The sequence below is a fragment of the Macrobrachium rosenbergii genome, chromosome 16, assembly GCF_040412425.1.
Source record: "Macrobrachium rosenbergii isolate ZJJX-2024 chromosome 16, ASM4041242v1, whole genome shotgun sequence".
NCBI classification, from domain to species: domain Eukaryota; kingdom Metazoa; phylum Arthropoda; class Malacostraca; order Decapoda; family Palaemonidae; genus Macrobrachium; species Macrobrachium rosenbergii.
Window position 1 is genome coordinate 16304599 of NC_089756.1, and position 19425 is coordinate 16324023.

The 19425-nt window shown below is 34.0% G+C and overlaps 1 protein-coding gene across 1 annotated transcript; it reads right to left on the bottom strand.

The window, feature by feature from the left end:
• Positions 1 to 2767: 2767 nt before the first annotated feature.
• Positions 2768 to 12815, bottom strand: LOC136847109 (twisted gastrulation protein homolog 1-A-like). The gene is made up of 5 exons (XM_067118436.1): positions 12573 to 12815; positions 8729 to 8948; positions 6232 to 6432; positions 3821 to 4022; positions 2768 to 3120 (listed from the first exon to the last, which is right to left on the bottom strand). The coding sequence occupies exons 2-5, from the start codon at positions 8946 to 8948 to the stop codon at positions 2976 to 2978; spliced, it is 768 nt and encodes a 255-aa protein (XP_066974537.1). The 5' UTR covers positions 12573 to 12815; the 3' UTR covers positions 2768 to 2975.
• Between the last annotated feature and the right edge of the window lie 6610 nt (positions 12816 to 19425).

The window sequence follows — 19425 nt, forward strand, 5'->3', positions numbered from 1 at the left end:
GATTCAAATGAATTATATATATATATATATATACAGTATATATATATATATATATATATATATATATATATATATATATATATATATATATATATATATATATATATATATATATATACGTGATACCTTTAGTTCTGGTTTTAAACTGCTTAACTGTTGATGAGTTTAATATTTATAATTCTTCTAAATTTGTCAAGGAATTATTTTCTTTCGATTTTAACCGGAATTATTTTGCTAGAAACCTCCTAACCCATACTCGCATTTTACAAAATTCTGAAAAAATTCTTCATGAGAAGTTTTGTCCCAGACCCGTAGACCGGTGTACATTAATGCTAGTTAAAATGTAAAGTGCATTAACCTACCTTACATCGGTCGTAGTAGCTAAATGGTCCGAAAAGTTACAAGAAATACTTAAACGCAGTTTGCCTCAAATCAGGTATCAATTTAGTTTTACTAACCAATTTACCGTAAGATCACTATTGAGGGAGACAGGTGCTCTTCCTGTAGACCTAAAGTCATGTGTCGCTACTTGTTTACTCGTCCGCAAGGTGGTCTGCGTTACGCGGGACAGATCTCTTGCTAGCTCAGACACAGAATATTGGAACAGAGGTCTTTCTGTTAGAGCAAAGTTTCCTCTTTCAAAACCTCCCTTTTCGGTCATGTGAGAGCACAATTCAGCACGAGACCATCCGCTCACTGACCTGGATTTTAAAGTACTGTCTTTTAGTTCAAACAGACTGGACCTCCTAATTTCAGAGTCGTTGTTTATAGGGAAGATGAAACCTGTACTAAACAACATGGCCGGTATATGCGGCCGGTATACTATTAGCCATATGATTTTTTAAAAGGTACACAACAGGTTAACAGCCATTTTACTTTGTGTTTGCTAGTTTTAGTTTCCAGTTTCTCTTCTTTTTATGTCTGCCGTTTTTCATATTTGTATTTTTAGTCTGTACTTTCTGTTCTATTTGTTTTATCAACTTTTTTAACTTTGGGTTCTTTTTGCATTCTAAGTTCTGTATCTTTTTATTTGTTTTATCCCCTAAGGTTCTAGTCTAGTAAGACAATTTATTTTATTGTAATTTCAACCATTTTTTAAGTTTTGTCAATATTTTTCAGCCCGATGTTGAGTTGTATGCCTCGAAAGCTCGCAAAATAAAATATTCTACCTGGACTTGGTAGCCACACACACACACACACACACACATATATATATATATATATATATATATATATATATATATATATATATATATATATATATATATATATATATATATATATATATATATATATATATATATATATATATATATATATATATATATATATATATATATATATATTGTATATACATATATATATATGTGTGTAAATATATATATATGTAATATATATATATATATATATATATATATATATATATATATATATATATATATATATAATATATATATATATATATATATATATATATATATATATATATATCTTGCAGCAACGCTTAGCGGTCAGTTGCCAGCGGAACCTGGTCATAGTGGGGTCCCTTGAGCAGGCAAGGAACGATTGAACGGTAATCCCATAAAAATACATTTTTAACACGTAAATCACTTCCTCTACTGGATATTACTAGGATAATTAAACACCGGAGACAAACGAACTACTTTATTGAGAAAATACACCTAAAATTCATAAAGCTTACGAAGAAAATATTATTTAATTGCATTTTTTAATCTATTCCACACCTGTAAGTTTATATGGCAGTATTTACATGGCACACTAATGAATTTGACGGTGCGGTCCTCCTGTCGACCGCAAAAGGTTATAAAAAAATATTAAATAGATCCAGAAGACAAATGCTTTAATGAAGATATTTTTTTTAGTAAATAAAAATGAAACTTAATTCCTATGCTGGATCGCTCGATGTTCGTGGCTTCCCTTACGACACTCATCTCTCTCTCTCTCTCTCTCTTTACGGGCTGCTCTAGAAGCAAGAGCCTGTGCCGGCATGTTGCGAGCTTAATCTAAAACAACAACAACTCTCTCTCTCTCTCTCTCTCTCTACATATATACACATATATGTGTATGTACACACACACACATATATATATATATATATATATATATATATATATATATATATATATATATATAATATATAATACATATATATACATATATATATATATATATATATATATATATATATATATATATATATATATATATATATATATATATATCAATTGAGATGTATAGTACCACGACAGGTTAACTATATGCTTTAGTGGTCGTTTTTCAAGGGACTTGACCAACATTTGTGAAACTTTTTCCATAAAAAAGTGATATGCTGAAGCTATGATAACCTAAAAAAAATAGGAAAAAGTGAATGAGAAAATACAAAAAAAGTCAATAACAGGAAATAATAATGATATAAAACTCCCTTTCAGACGGGTTTACTAAATGGCACCAAAAGACTAAAAAAATAAACGTGTTAGAGACTTGCTGGCATTACTTTACTCTGCGTTTGTTTAGAGGTTAAAGAAAAGAATGCGAAAAAAAGTTTCTTTTAAAAGCAAGAAGCGCCGCTTTGAATGTAAAATAAAAGAACATAAATAAAAGCCTCTTTTGTACGATGCAATTGCAAATAAAGGTATAAGTATTGATTTGAAGGTTAGACATTTTTAAAAAGTGAAGATTATTTCGTTGTTTAGAACGTTATGAATAAAAATTAAGAAAGATATGTTCTATATGACAAAACACCAAAAACAAGAAAGAAGTGTTTATTTGAAAGTTAGAAAATGACAGATAAAACAAATGGTTCCTTGTATGGCAAAATCAGGACCCACTTACAAGTCCTGGGCAAAAAGAAAAAAAAATAGACCTCTTGATTTGAAAGTTACAAAAAAGAACATTAATAAAAGCCTCTTCTATATGGCACTATTTTTAGGAAGAAGAAGAAGACACTTCCGGTCCTAAATAGCCGGATCCCCGTCCACCATGATGTCCCCCTGCAGTGCTGACTCGTCCAGCATGTTGCTGGGGACAGCTGCCAAGTGCTGATCCGTCAGGTCGTCGTCGAAGTCGTCCTCCTCGCTCACGACCGGGCACTCGATGCATCTGGTGGAATGAGGGCGGGAGTTGAGTTGAATTGAGAGACAGACAGATAGAGAGAATCTTTTATTATTTTAAATTTTATTATGGTTATGGTTTAAGTCATTTCTGTGGCTTCATTAAATCTTGGAAAGGAGAAACATTTCCTGCTTTAGTCTTGGAAGAGAGAACTTTACCTGCTTTCGTCTTAGAAGGAAAACATTGTCATCCCTTAATCTCGAAAGGGAAAAACATTACCTGCCCTATTTTGGAAGGGGAAAATATTACCAACCTCTATCTCATAAGGAAGAAACATTACTTGCCTTGATCTCGGAAGGGAGAAACATTGCCTGTCCTATCTTGGAAGGGTAAAATATTTCCATCCTTAATTTCACAAGGAAGAAACATTACCTGCCTTAATCTTAGATGGGAGAAACATCACCTGCCCTATCTTGGAAGGGAAAAATATTACCAGTCTTAATCTCATAAGGAAGAAATATTACCTGCCTTAACTCTGGAAGAAAAAAACATCACCAGCCTTAATCTCTACAGGGAGAAACATTACCTGCCCTATCTCGTAAAGGAGAAATATTACCATTCTTAATCTCTTAAGGGAGAAACACCTACAGTAAGAATCTTGGAAGGGGGAGAGAAGAGACATGTCCTGCATTAATCTCGTAACTGAGAAACATTACCTGCATTAACCTCAGAAACTGAGAAACATTACCTGCTTTCGTTGACTCCGTAATTGATGCAGGAACCGCCCACGCATTCGCAGCATCCGTCGAAGAACCAGCGGTAGGCGGTCGCGCCCGTGGATGCGCAGTTGGCTTTGCACTTGCTACTGCTCATGCACTGAGACATGTACAGCACTGTGCAGTTCACGGTGATCTGCTCAACAGCCGGGGCTGCGTCCTGCGGATGCGCCACTGGGAGAGAGGAAAGAAACTGTGCGTCAAAAGGAAATCGATGAACAAGATCATTCGTTCTCTCGAGAGAGGCTTTCGATTTGTGAAATTGTATTTCATTGATCTGTTTTTATCTGCAGTCAAGATATTTGTGTTTTCTGTTATCAAGTCTAATGTCTTACTTTTTATTTTAAAATTATTATTATTATTATTATTATTATTATTATTATTATTATTATTATTATTATTATTATTATTATTATTATTATTATTATTATCCATTCCGAAAACTGGTTAGAAATAATCAACTACATGTATATATATATATATATATATATATATATATATATATATATATATATATATATATATATATATATATATATGCAGAATCTACTGGTCACTTTTACCAGACACATATGTAATTCTAATAGCCACAATTCATTGAAGATATGAGGGCATTGTGGCTATTAGAATTACATATATATATATATATATATATATATATATATATATATATATATATATATATATATATATATATATATATATATATATATATATATATAAATATATATATATATATATATATATATATATATATATTTATATATATATATATATATATATATATATATATATATTATACATATATTATATATATACATATATATGTATATAATCAAGAAAGCTTGAATGAAAGAAACTTAGAAATTATACATCTATGTCTTATAATGGACTATTTTTTACCTTTATTACTGCTATATTCATGGGCACAGCTTAGGATGGAAGGAGCCAAAAAAGCCCATTAATTTTCTCATAGATCTTTCAAATGACATCATCTTAACTTCAAAATGAAAGAACAGTACAAGGCTAACGATAGAGAGTCGCTAAGCATTGTGAAGTGCGTTTAATTCAAGGTTAATAGTAACTGTAGTACCGTGCGGAGAGCCAGGGTATAAAAGCATTGTGAACATAACAACAACAATCTCAACAATAATATTAAAGTAGCACCTCAACTTAACAAACACTTTGCGTTTCTGGCCTCTCTGATAAGTAACAAAGTTCATTAAGTAACAACGATCTTATACTATAGCCTGAGCTTGAATATTTTCTAGATAATTTATATTTAAAAGCTATTCCACATAGTTCCTATTACCTGTACTTTACACTTAACAAATCAATATAAGAGATATATTTACAAATTTATCACATCCAAAATGGTGGCATAGGGAGAAATAATCAAAATGTGGTAGCTGATAAGTACAGAAGTCCGCTAAGTTGTGGTGTTACTGTAATAGTTAAGAGCAGATGGTCATTAGCAGCCCTCGTTTACTGAACTGGTTGGAAAAAGTCGTGACTTCTGAAGGGATATTAGACCAACCTTTCTTGTATTTGACCTCGTCATGTCTAAAATGGTGGCATAATCAAAATATGGCAGCCGATACATACAGAAGTCCTCTAAGTTGAGGTCCGCTAAGTTGTGGTGTTACTGCAATTATTAAGAGCAGTAGCAACCTTCATTTACTGTTGAAAAATATCACGACTTCTGACGGGATGTTGAAACAACCTGTCTTGTACTTGATCCTGTAACATCTAAAATGGTGGAAGAGGAGGAAATAATCAAAATATGGTAGCCGAAAAGTACAGAAGTCCGCAAAGATGAGGTCCGTTAAGTTGAGGTGTTACTGTAACTGCTAGATTATATTTATTGGCCTTCATTTACTGTTGAAAAAAGCTAAGTATACCTTAGTTTAACCAGACCACTGAGCTGATTAACAGCTCTCCTAGGGAGGGCTGGCCCGAGGGATTAGATTTATTTTACGTGGCTAAGAACCAATTGGTTACCTAGCAACGGGACCTACAGCTTATTGTGGAATCCGAACCACATTATACCGAGAAATGAATTTCTATCACCAGAAATAAATTCCTCTAATTCTTCATTGGCCGGCCGGAGACTCGAACTCTGGCCTAGCAGGGTGCTAGCCGACAACTCTACCGACTCGTCCAACGAGGAACTCATTTACTGTTGAAAATCTTGTCACATCTAAAATGGTGGCACAGGAAGAAATAATCAAAACATGGTAGCCGATAAGTACAGAAGTCCGCTAAGTTGAGGTCCGTTAAGTTGAGGTGTCACCGTAATTATTAAGAGCAGATTACTATCAGCAGCCTTCACTGACTGAAATGACTGAAAAAATCGCAACTTCTGACGGGATGTTTAACCAACCTGTCTTGTACTTGATCTTGTCGAGGCTGCTGCCCTCCAGATCGGACAGGTTGACGTCGATGGGGAACGTCATGGACGTCCATCGAAGCTGGGGCTCCTTCTCGCTCGTCAGCGCCGTGAAGAGTTGGGGGAAAGGCTCCGGGAGGTCGCCGACTTGAGAGTCCCTCTTGCCGAAGTCGTGGGTCTTGGGCTCACACATACCTGGAATTATTATTATTATTATTATTATTATTATTATTATTATTATTATTATTATTATTATTATTCAGATGTTGAACCCTATTCATATGAAACAAGCTCACCAAAGGGGCCATTAACCTGAAATTCAAACTTCCAAAGAATATATTATTATTATTATTATTATTATTATTATTATTATTATTATTATTATTATTATTATTCAGATGATGAACCCCACTCCTATGGAAAAAGTCCACCAAAGGGGCCATTGACTTAAAATTCAAACTTCCAAAGAATATAATATTATTATTATTATTATTATTATTATTATTATTATTATTATTATTATTATTATTATTATTATTCAGATGTTGAACCCTATTCATATGAAACAAGCTCACCAAAGGGACCATTGACTTGAAATTCAAACTTGCAAAGAATATATTATTATTATTATTATTATTATTATTATTATTATTATTATTATTATTATTATTATTAAGATGCTGAACCCCATTCGTATGGAAGAAGCCCACCAAAGGGGCCATTGACTTGAAATCCAAAATTCCAAAGAATATATTATTATTATTATTATTATTATTATTATAATTATTATTATTATTATTATTATATTTATTATTATTATTATTATTATTCAGAAGATGAACCCTATTCATATGGAACAAGCCCACCAAAGGGGCCATTAACCTGAAATTCAACCTTCCAAAGAATATATTATCGGAAGATGAAGATGAACCCTATTCACACGGGACAAGCGCACCAAAGGGGGCCAATGACTTGAAATTCAAGCTTTTAAAGAATATATTATTATTATTATTATTATTATTATTATTATTATTATTATTATTATTATTATTATTATTATTAGAAGAAGAAGAAGAAGAAGAAGAAGAAGAAGAAGAAGAAGAAGAAGAAGAAGAAGAAGAAGAAGAAGAAGAAGAAGAAACTTCGAATGAAAGCCATAACATTATGGAGAAAGTAATGCTTGTGAATCTATTAGATATTGTTTCTCTCTCTCTCTCTCTCTGTCTTGACCATATCTATCCCGCACCCCCGAAGCGGATTCTGGAATTCCTTACTTGTAATTTTATTCCTATAAGTGCCCTTCACAGAGAGAGAGAGAGAGAGAGAGAGAGAGAGAGAGAGAGAGAGAGAGAGAGAGAGAGAGAGAGAGAGAGAGAGAGAATATTTTTGCTAAGTAATTAAGTTCTTTACAATAATTATGTTTGTGTACATAAATACCGTAAAAACAAAATTGCTTAATGTGCCACCTAAAAAGTATGCAACTATCACAAATACCCTTCCTGTAATAAAAAAGAAAAGGAAACATCAAACTTTAATATAATTCTCTAGATAAGAAATCGAGCAACGTATTATGTTGGCACAGGTGAATCTTTTGCTCTCGGTAATACAGGTACACAAGCGGATACACAAAAATTTCATGGGGGGGGGGCACAAATTTTCATGTTATACATACATACACACATATATATAAACATATATATATATATATATATATTATTTCTATAATAGATTTTTTCTTTTTTTCCGATTTTTATATTTCTCATTTATGTTATTTTATTATCTAAATCTTCAATATTATTATTTTGTCACCATTTTTCATGGGGGGGCCACGTGCCCAGGAGGCCCCCCGCCCTGGATCCGCTAGTATACAGGTATATAGATGGACAGACATAAAAAAAATTTTAATCAAATTCGTTTACCATTATAAAAAATATGCAACCAACAGAGGAAAATGTATTATTATTATTATTATTATTATTATTATTATTATTATTATTATTATTATTATTATTATTATTATTATTATCCACGCACATTAAAAAGAGTGCTAGCAAAAAAGAATGTCAATATGTGATAGAAAAATGGCAGAAGAAGATAGTACAGTAGAACATGAACAAAAATAACGAGAGAAATTACATAAAATGTGGATAAATAAACAAGTGTTTTGTGTTTATGCGGGGCATCATTATACTGTGACCGAAAATAATCAGTGAAAATCCAGTTATATATATCAGTAAAAGCTGCATTTTGGAACAATACAGTTCAAAAGATTTTTTTTTAATCTAGTGACTTGTATTGTTTCAAAATACAGTTCTACTAATAAACGCAATTTTGGCTTTTCACTATATATATATATATATATATATATATATATATATATATATATATATATATATATATATATATATATATATATATATATATATATATATATATATATATTTTTTTTTTTTTTTTTTTTTTTTTTTTTTTTTTTTTTTTTTTTACTTACCTAAGCACGAACAGCACTCCGTGTAGAGGTAACCTAAACACTTGGCGCAGTCGAGGCAGCAGACGCAGTCGTTTAGAGGCGAATTCTTTAAGTCGCACTTACAAGCCTGCGTCAGCATGCATTTGCTGACCATACTCGCGCAGACGACTTCGTTGCAGCCGTCAGCACGGAGAACCAGGCCGCTGAGGAAGATCGTCAGCAGGTAGATCAGTGCTAACATCTGCGGGAAAGATGGAAGAGATGAAATGGTAAATAGCTGGTGAATAATTTCCATATATTTATGTTTCTCAAAAGATTAAAGGAGCTTTCCGAATACGGTAGTTTCTCTCTCTCTCTCTCTCTCTCTAGATAAATAGGTGAGATAGTTCCTAATTGGTAAATAAATTCAGAACTAAACCGGAGAAAATATCAGAGATTTACTGATACATTATTTGTGTACACACGATTATGTCTACATGTACACAGACATGTGTAAATGCAGTACAGGTATTCAAAAAAACTAACTAATTTTGCATTTCGTTTTAAAAGATCATTGATGAGAAAGTTATTTCGCTTGATATAATTTGGTAATGACTTTAGTCTAATGAATTTTTCATATAAAGAGAAGGAAAGAGAAAAAAAGGGTAGCATTGACGCCTTAAGGAAGTTTTGACCAAAAGATGTTAATTTACAGTACTACACTCGGTAAGAACACGATGAGAAATAAATTATTGAAATAACAAGGATTTTGTTATATAATAATTCATTTGTTAGAAAAAAATATACGTATCTTTGAGTAGTGTTAATGAAAGTATACCAGGGTGAAAATTTGGCAAGTAAAATGGATTCTGAAATTGACGACTGGATTCAGTCAATACAAGTAAAGGTAACAGGTATTTTGATAAGTCGTGCCCAAAGGATTTCCTAGATTATTAACAAGGCTAAATAATCTATGTGCTGAAGCCGAGTCATTATTAAAAGACAAATAATCGGGTGTGTGTTCGCTGACACAATTTACTTTCATTTGCAATGCTCGAAATTATTTCTTTATTATTATTAAAACAGTTTTACCAGACCACTGCTTATCAGCTCCCACAGGGCTGGCTCGGAGGGTTTGTTTGCATTTATATATATATATATATATATATATATATATATATATATATATATATATATATATATATATATATATATATATATATATATATATATATATATATATATATTTTTATTTTTTTTTCTAACTTGGTGGAAAAAGAAGCCATGTTGCTTTCTGTCCAGCAGTAGAATCTTTCCTTTGAATGAGCATTTGAACGTGTCATGAATCTTCACCAAATTTTCTCATGGACTTTCTTGGTTACTTGGGCCTCATTGTGATCCATCATCGCTAATACCAGGCTCCTGAGGTCTGTTGCAAGTTTCACTAAACGCTACGAGAAATTTTTTTAACCATTGTGAACGGAGAATTTTATATTATTTTATTTTCATGTGGACGCAGACATCTATCCAGTCCCTGAGATCAGTACCAAATTTTGGCGAAGGTAATATAAGAGTGATTTGACAAAGAAGAAATTGATGATAATAATAATAATAATAATAATAATAATAATAATAATAATAATAATAATAATAATAATAATAATAATAATAATAATATTATTATTATTATTATTATTATTATTATTATTATTATTATTATTCAGAAAAGGAACTCTATTCATATGGAATAAGCCCACAGTGGCCACTGACTTGAAATTCAAGCTTCCAAAGAATATTAAGGTGTTCATTGGAAAGAAGTATAAGATGAGTTAAAGGGAAATACAGAAAGAAGTGATCACACTTATCAACAAAAGAAAAAATAAGTTAACAAATTAACAATAACCTTCACTTGATTTCATTTTAATAAAGTTGTCCGATTATTTATAGAACCTCCACAGCTAGCATCTGTGATTTCCAAAAGAAATTGCTAACAAGAACTATAATTGTGGCAGTCACTCATGTTGCCATAATTTCATTACCAAAACTATCAAAGTGTCCATTACACTACACTCATTATAACTTCATTAATATCGCCATTTCCATAATCCCATCTTTAATACCATAACAGCAATGACTCAAACTGCCAGATTATATTTAGTTTGTATCTACCACCGTAAACTTCACTTCTTAATCGGCTGATTTCTAAAAACAATGTAAATAAAGTCACGTGACATCCGGGAAATTCACGAAGGATGGGCAAGTCAGCTTCCTGTAATGGGTTTGTTGGATACAAAGGAGATTAAGAGCTTGATGAAGTATTGGAGTTTTCGTCTTCTTTGCATGCAAATCCGTATATTCCGAATAATGACAAACACGGACAAAATGCATGTACACACTCACGTGCGTAAGTATATAAATGAATAAATACCCGCACACATATATACATATATGTATATGTATATATATATATATATATATATATATATATATATATATATATATATATATATACATATATATATATATATATATATATATATATATATATATATATATTAATAAGCCTTTTCCCTTACATGATAGCATCAAGCGGTGCAACTCTTCCGGTTATCAGGAAGCACTCTCAGATGTTGTTGCGACGACCCACAACAGTCGATTGACCATCAGCTATACACACACACACACACACACACACACACACACACATATATATATATATATATATATATATATATATATATATATATATATATATATATATATATATATATATATATATTTTCTCTACCCATAAACTTTGACTGGCTTATTTTCACAGCCTTAAAATAGTGGGATAGATTTTTTTACTTTTTCTTTGTCTTCCCCTGCATTCACTTACCTTCAATATTATAAGTACTCTAATCTGAAATTCTTTTTATGCCACTTCTGTTGAATTAAATTTGACAGCAGCTTAACACACTAGTTCATTAAAATGGTCATTTTTTTTTATTCTTTGAAATTATGGTATCTCTCTCTCTCTCTCGTCAGGTGACAGGTTACCCGTTTTGCAACACGTGTTAAAAACACTGATGGTCTAATGATAAGGACTTTTAAGACGTCCTTTCATATCCGTTCAAAGGAGAGTCTGTGAGTCGGATGTTATTGGATTAAACAGGCCTTATGCCAGCAAGGGCTTGTGGTCTTATGAGCACCTGTAGCTTAAGAATCGGTGTCATTGCCCCCAGAACAATAAAATAATTCAATAGGCCTAGCCTACTGGATAAGCCTAAATGGAGGCCGCTGTTAGTGTCTGTTATTTCCAGACATGAGCTGGGAAATCAGATGTTAAATTTGCTCATTAGGTTTTAAAGCGAATTCTTTTACCATCAGGAAAGAAGTCTGGCTACACTTATACTTAAATGAAGTAGTTTTCTCTCGTCTTTAAGAAAATTATCAAAAAATAATCATTGAATAAATATTCCAACCCATTTTTCCATAGAAAATAACAACACACCTTCAAGGGACATTAACCTTGGCCTAAAATAGTACTCTTTTTGTAACAATTCTGATTAAATTAGGTTTTCTTTATTGAAACAAGTACCATAATACACTATCCGGTAGTTCAAGGAAAATGCGTTGTCTTCATTTGCAAAATCGGAGACTTTCACACGAAGTTCATATGACATCATATCCTTATCCTGGATTTCCAGAGCCCGATATTAGCCTCCAGAATCTTGTGATTATGTGTAACATAATAGTAACTAGTACATTCAGCCCTTTTAGAGAAAGATAATTAGTACTTTCACAACGCAATCAATTCCCGATTATCGTGACGGTCGCGTAACTTCTTACCTCTGTCGTAAGGCTAAACTAGTACCAAGCTCAGCACTGGAGCTGCGTCACATACCTTGTTTGTTGAAGAGTTGTGGTTTTCCAGCGATGGACCACTTCCTTAGACTGGAATCTGGAAACACCTGCCTCGCCAAATGGACGAGATTCAGATCTCCCAGGACGATTGTGCAAGATACGGCGAGTGCACGATTTCTGCCACTTTCCAAGTAACTCCACGGCGAGAGGGACACTAAGGAGTAAGGAGTGAGGAGTGAGGAAGCTGCCCACTGCCTTGCTTCTCTAGACCACAGGTGAGACTAGTAGAGGCCCCGAGGGGTACTGGAGAGGTTCCAAGTTTCGCTATTCGGGGAAAAATGGCGACACTTTTTATTCTGTTTTCTCGGGTTGCATTTCACTTACGAAACTTGTTGTTTTCTTGCCCTCAAGCGAGCGAATATGGAGATGAAATAACCTAAAAGACTGGGTAAAATATCACTGGAATTTCAAAAATCGCCTCTGCCTGGCATCTTCGCACGGCGAGCGAAGACGGGCAGGTGGAGAGCTTCTGTGACGTCAGAGCCCGCAAATGAATGAGAGGCATGAGTAAACAGACCCATCCGGGTACTTTGGGCACGGTGTTCGTCTGAGGTTGTACACATCGAACTGCACAAGAATTGATGAACGCCAAGTTAGCCCATCCTCACTGATTTCTTGGTAACTGTAACTGACTATGCCTACTGGGAAATAATGTTCTCATTACTGCGCTGATTTCCATTCATTTTATATCTGTGTGCGTGTGTATATCCGTACATGTTTCTCTGTCTGTCTAAGAGAGAGAGAGAGAGAGAGAGAGAGAGGTAAACACGCACAAATGCGTATGTAGACATATGTATATACATGAACACACAAGCATACTATCTTTTCACACAAAATCAGTGTACATAGAGTGTGACGTTTGTGAGCCTAAATATAATTAAAAAAAAAAAAAAATCCAAAACGGTTTTCAGTGTTCACAAACAATTTCCTTAAAAGTCGAAAAATTACGGAACGCCTGAGACGCAAGACTGACATCTGTCATATTAATGACCCCATTAAGATCTTCCTTAAATTTACAATTGGACGATGAATACGAAGCGGAGAATTAAACGCGGACATTTCAAGGCAGATGGATTGCCTCACAAGACTGAATTAATCCACAGGATTCAATGAATCCCTCTAAAAGGATTGTTGGACACGAGACTGAACAGAGGTAGAATCTTTCGTAGTCTACCGGTTATAAAAATTTCATAGGCACAGATTTTCTTTTACACTCACCTGCATATATATATATATATATATATATATATATATATATATAGAGAGAGAGAGAGAGAGAGAGAGAGAGAGAGAGAGAGAGAGAGAGAGAGAGAGAGCTGTGAGCATGTGTGTGCGCTTTAGCGGTGCCTTTACAACGCATTTAAGATTTCATACGTACACTTTTTATCCTCGTCTTTCTCTAATACGCAGTATCTTTTAAACTTCATGTCCTTTCTCTCCTTTTTGGGCGTATTTAGCTAAAAATACCTCCGATGACTTATACGTAAAAAGACCTTTAATTTTTGAAGAATATTCTACAGCAGATGACAATGTAGAGTTGGAATGTCAAGTAAAACATCGTTGGCCTAACTCGAAGAGAAGAATGGGGGTTATTATTTACGAAAAAAAATTAATTTACATATTCTCATTACATTAACAACAAGAGCAGTTTATTTAAAATTAGTTACATTAGAGAAATTGCATCACATTTGCATCACACAGTGTTGCATAAGCAATGAAGAATATTATTATTGTATATTATTCAGATGATAAACCCCTTTTCATATGGAACAACCCCATAGGAACCATTGGCTTTAATTCAAACTTTCAAAGAATATGGTGTTCATTCGAAGGAAGTAAGAGAAGGTAAAGAGAAATACAGAAAAAGGAGATCAGTTATTAGAAAAACAGGTAAATTAACAAATAAATAAGTAAATAAATAAATAAAAATGTAAGTAAATCATTAAAATACAAGGAGAATAGTATTAGGGTAATAATGCAATGCATCTTCGCTTGAACTTCTGAAGTTCCAGTTGCACGACATCGTCAGGGAGGCTGAATATTCATATACCGATACCGGGATAGCACTTGGGAAGGAGCGATGAAACTGTACTATAAAACATTTGTCACAGCGAGGATCATTATGCATATCAAATGAGCGAATCGCGGTGACGGTGGAGTTGTAATGAAAATAACGGCTCTAGTACCATTGCAAAGACGTCAGTGGATTACTATATGCACTTGCACTTGTTAGGATTAGGCATATAATAAGGTAAATAGAATTCGTGCGTTGGCGGGAAACTTTGTTTACATTCAAGATTGCTTCTATTATTTCATAAGTCAGGGCAGGGAGAAGAGTTACCGGTGTGTTCTTTTACGGTCATTTTCGTCAGGGAGCAAAAAGAAAGGCGGAAGAGCAGATCGAATCTGTTCCTTTGTGGCTCTAGCGCATCGAATTTCGAAATTAGCGAAGTCGAACTAATTTCAGAACTTGCGTCAATAGTTAAAGAATAAAAAACATATTCTTAGTTTTATTCCTGGTTTTCTCTTTGTCCAGTGTGAGAGATAAATGTGATTGTTCATTTTCAGTGTTCATTCAAACAAATGGCCTAGAAAACTCATTTTTTTTAATACATCAAACACCCTGTTGGGCTCAGCTATACTTGAATGATAATATAAGAGCAGTGACTCTGACACAGATACGAGGTTTCACATGCTGACAGTAGACGTAAACATCGTAGGATTACATCTGTCAAATTACAGTTTAACGTATTTAAATCTCAAAGTCTTCAACCGTATTAGCCTTTTTAAGTGAAAACATCTTGTTGGTTAATTGGCCTCCAAGTTGAGCAGGGGCTCATTTTCTGAACAAGAAATTAGGAAAATGTTTTACCAATTTCTAAAACGAGGCCAGAATCCTATTCTTATTTTTCTTTCACTTAAATGAAGACACTAGAATTTCAGAGGCAAATCTGACAACCTCACACTTCACATATCTTAAAGACATTTACTCGTATAAACTCGACTAAGATATCTACCAAGGTTTTAAAAAGATTTTTAACTTCATTTCATATCACACAACAACAAAAACAATAATAATAAAATAGAAACTACTTTTCCTGAGAAACGGTTTCTTACATAAAGTACAGACTTGCAGAGTTCGGACCTAGATTGAATTTCATGCCTCTTTAACTTGAACTTAATCTGAGAGCCTAGCCACTTGCACCAGATTCTTCCAAGCCAGGTGTTCATTCTATAAATCTTTTCACTAGATTAGCCTTTACTTCATAAGGTCAAGGGGTTGCTTTTTACTGGAAATAAAACTGTTGGCCTGAGCGTTGCTCCTCCAGTCACTAAGATTCCCGAGACCTAGATCTACGCCTTTGCTAGAATTCTCTAGCGCTAAAAGGCCAATAGGACTATGGGCTCTGCAAGCTGGCTTAGCTCTCTTTCCCTCACGTTATGGTATATCCATATTCACGCATTGGAAGGAGTGGCAGGAAATTTATCTTACCGGAGCAGCAGTGCTTCTGCCCCGTTGAAGTCTTTTTTGGGTGCTAATACCCTCCGTTCTGAGGCCGACGGTAACAGATATGGTTGATTATCCTTCCAATATTAATATAGCATTATAGTCATAGCCTACAAGATTGATTCGGCAGTTATAAATGCTGTATAAGAACCCATTAAACTCGTATCGATTATAACGTTCATCCAGTTTAAAAGCAAAATTCCTTTCCCTCCCTCTCTCTCTCTCCCTTCGACAAGAACCTAGATGCGGACAGATATATGACTAGGGTTTTGTCTAAGCTCTATCCCTGATCGTATTCACAATAATAATCACTTATTGATGACCATAACAATAATAATCCTTACCATTATTATTATCACCATGATACTTAAACCCTCACAGTCCGGGCTAAAGTATATATTAAGCCCGAGAGAGAGAGAGAGAGAGAGAGAGAGAGAGAGAGAGAGAGAGAGAATGTATGTGAAAACCATCGGAGCTTTGAAAATCAAAAATAAGTTTGAACTCAAACTTTCTGATGTGATTAAATTTTTCACCTTTTCCAAACCATGGCTTGAATCACCAACAACGGTTCCTAATTTATATATCACTTATCTTCGCTAACCCAACAGGTAAAGAGGAAATTTCCCAGAAATTTTTTAATTCCATGGGGGAAATAGCCTATAAATTACGAGAGCCATCAATTTTCTTCCAGAAATTCGACTTTCCAATGTCCTCGAAGCAGCCAGTGAACTGTTACTAAGTCAGAGAGATCTCCGTTACTGCCTTGTCATTGTGGCAGAGCCTAGCGACCAGGTGTCTTCGAGCGAGAAGGATCGGCTTTGGCTCCGGCGTAGTTTCAATAAAAGAAGTATTCCAGTTGTTGCGTCTGGTCCCGGCAGTGAGTCCACTAATGGGACAGGTAAGTTCGTCTTATCGAATGCAAATACTTTTACTTTCAGATCTAAAGCCAACGACTATCAGCATTTTCCACTTCTTTAGAATGAATTGTGGAAACGTACAGAATGGCGACTTTTAGCTGATATGGCCCAGCTAATTCACTTATAAGGAAAAAATGCATTGATATGTAAATTGCGAATATGCTTCGTTATGAAATTCATCTGTACGAACATGCCATTCAGCCTTGAATTATGATGCTAGGTATTGCATGTGGTTTTAAAGATGCTGTTCCGTTATGATCTTGCTCTGAATTCAAACCAGCGGTCGACATTCAGGCTGGCAACAATGTGGATTTTTGGCAGTTTATCGTGTCTTAAAAATATTTTCTCTATATCATTAAGAATAACGCCTGACAATATACATATACTAAGTTAACAGTGATAAGTTTTCAATAATGCAATTAGGATTTAGAGAATCAGAGTAATGAATAACAGTACATAATTCTGATAACCAGATAAATGAATAGTCGTCAAAAAATAAATGTAATGAGTCAGTATAGATGAAATAAAGAAAAAAATGTAAAAAAATGTGTCCCATGTAAAAAGTAGAGAGATTAGTTTTGTCTGGAAAAATTGGGTTTTGATGGGCATTCGTAGCAATTTAGTTTAGTAGTTGAAAATTTAGAACTTTCACTCCATTTCTAACTGGAAAATCGCTGTCAATATACTGCCTTGCTGTCGAACTTCTGAGTTTCAGAGGTCCTTTATTCCTCACAGCGTTGGACTATGAAACCGTCTCCCTGAAGAGGTTGTGCAATTGAAATACCCAACGTTCAAGCATAGATGCAACGCATTACAACCCTAAAACAGTTCTCCTTGTCTTTTAAAAATTTACTTACATTTTTACATATTTATTCATTTATTTGTTAATTTATCTTTTATTTTTTTTTAATAACTGATCTCTTCTTTCTGTTTCCTGTTACTTCTTTCAAATGAACACCATGTCCTTTGGAAGCTTGAATTTCAATTAACGGCCCCTGTGGGCTTGTTCCATATGAATAGGATTCATTTGCTGAATAACGATAAAAATAATAATGACATGTGAGTCTGAAGTCAATTTTACCATTTTCCTGTCTAGTGCCGACGAATTACCGCCAATTTACTCACTACTGTGACTGTTATAATACTGAGTCCGTTTAAATAGTCAAGTTTTGTTCAGTTTCCCGTCTATATATACATCAAATATTCATAGTCCGCTGACTAAATATTCTCATACAAGCAAGTGACTTTTACTCATTTTTCTGTCTGTACACGGAATAATAAACAACAATTTACATTCTTGTTATTAGCATCAACACAAGGAAAGATCTCAGTTGGGTGCGCCGTGAGGGTCATGTTTGCAAGCGATAATTGGCAATCTGGCACCTCGATCATCCCTGGCCAACTCCTCGGAAATTCTCGCCTCCATGTCCTGTTTTTGGATGTTCCACCAAAACAGTCAGGTAAGCCTTCGTTTCCCGTGGGTATCTAGGTATGTACGTGTGTGTGATTCTATTAGAGGAATTTAGAAGTAATTATTGCCAAAACTAACGTAAAGATATTTTGGTTTTAATACACTGTGTTTGCAAATAAAAGCTGCACATCAAGACTACTGTAGTACTAATAAACTATTATAGTTTTTCTTACTGGTTTAAGTACTTACAAAAGTTTTTAGTATTTTGTTCTGAAAGTATTTTTCGTTTAGGCCTAAGTATTTGCAACTCTTATCGTCAGTCCATAGATATATACATCTACAAATTTTTCATTTGGGCGGGGAGCGGAAGGCGCTATTCTACGGGACACGTTGGCCGCTGTATTGTCGATTCCCGTCCTTTACATAGCCCATGACTACCTTTAACAGCTCAAAAATGCTTTTCTTTGCCTTTATGATATACTGACTTGAACACTTTCTCCAGTTGTCAATAGGGACTAACCAACTGAATCGACTTTAAATTTTGTACTCTGCCCGTGAGAGGCGTGTATGTTGGACAACGTCCCTCGTTAAGGGAATATCATTAGCATAAAACGACCAATGCCTGAAATAGATGCGTTCTTTTTTGTAGGCCGAGGCAGAATTCATGAACTGCTGACGTCTCAAAAACTGAAAAAAGCTCATCAAGTTCTCTTACTAACAACGACAGTTAAGGCCTCAGGTACGTATTATATTGATCACTTTATTGTCTGAAAAGGTTATATGTGAGTTAAGGAAGAAATAATCTTGCAAAGTACTGCCTTCTAAAGAATTGTTACAGATTGCAAATAGCAATAGGAACGATGTTTGATTCTGGAACGTTATTTAACATTGACTGATAGATAATTTCATTTTCAAGAGTTGTTTTATTTATGACTTATAGCTAAACAAGCGAAAACAAATTATTTATTGGGTTTCTTTCATTCCACGTCAGATATAG

Excerpts from the sequence above, each read along its gene's own strand:
- LOC136847109 (XM_067118436.1), bottom strand. The coding sequence starts at position 8,948 with ATGTTAGCACTGATCTACCTGCTGACGATCTTCCTCAGCGGCCTGGTT. Across the intron at positions 6,433-8,728 it reads GGAGTGCTGTTCGTGCTTAG|GTATGTGTGAGCCCAAGACC; the intron begins GTAAGTAAAAAA and ends TAATAATTCCAG. Across the intron at positions 3,121-3,820 it reads TACGGAGTCAACGAAAGCAG|ATGCATCGAGTGCCCGGTCG; the intron begins GTAATGTTTCTC and ends TCATTCCACCAG.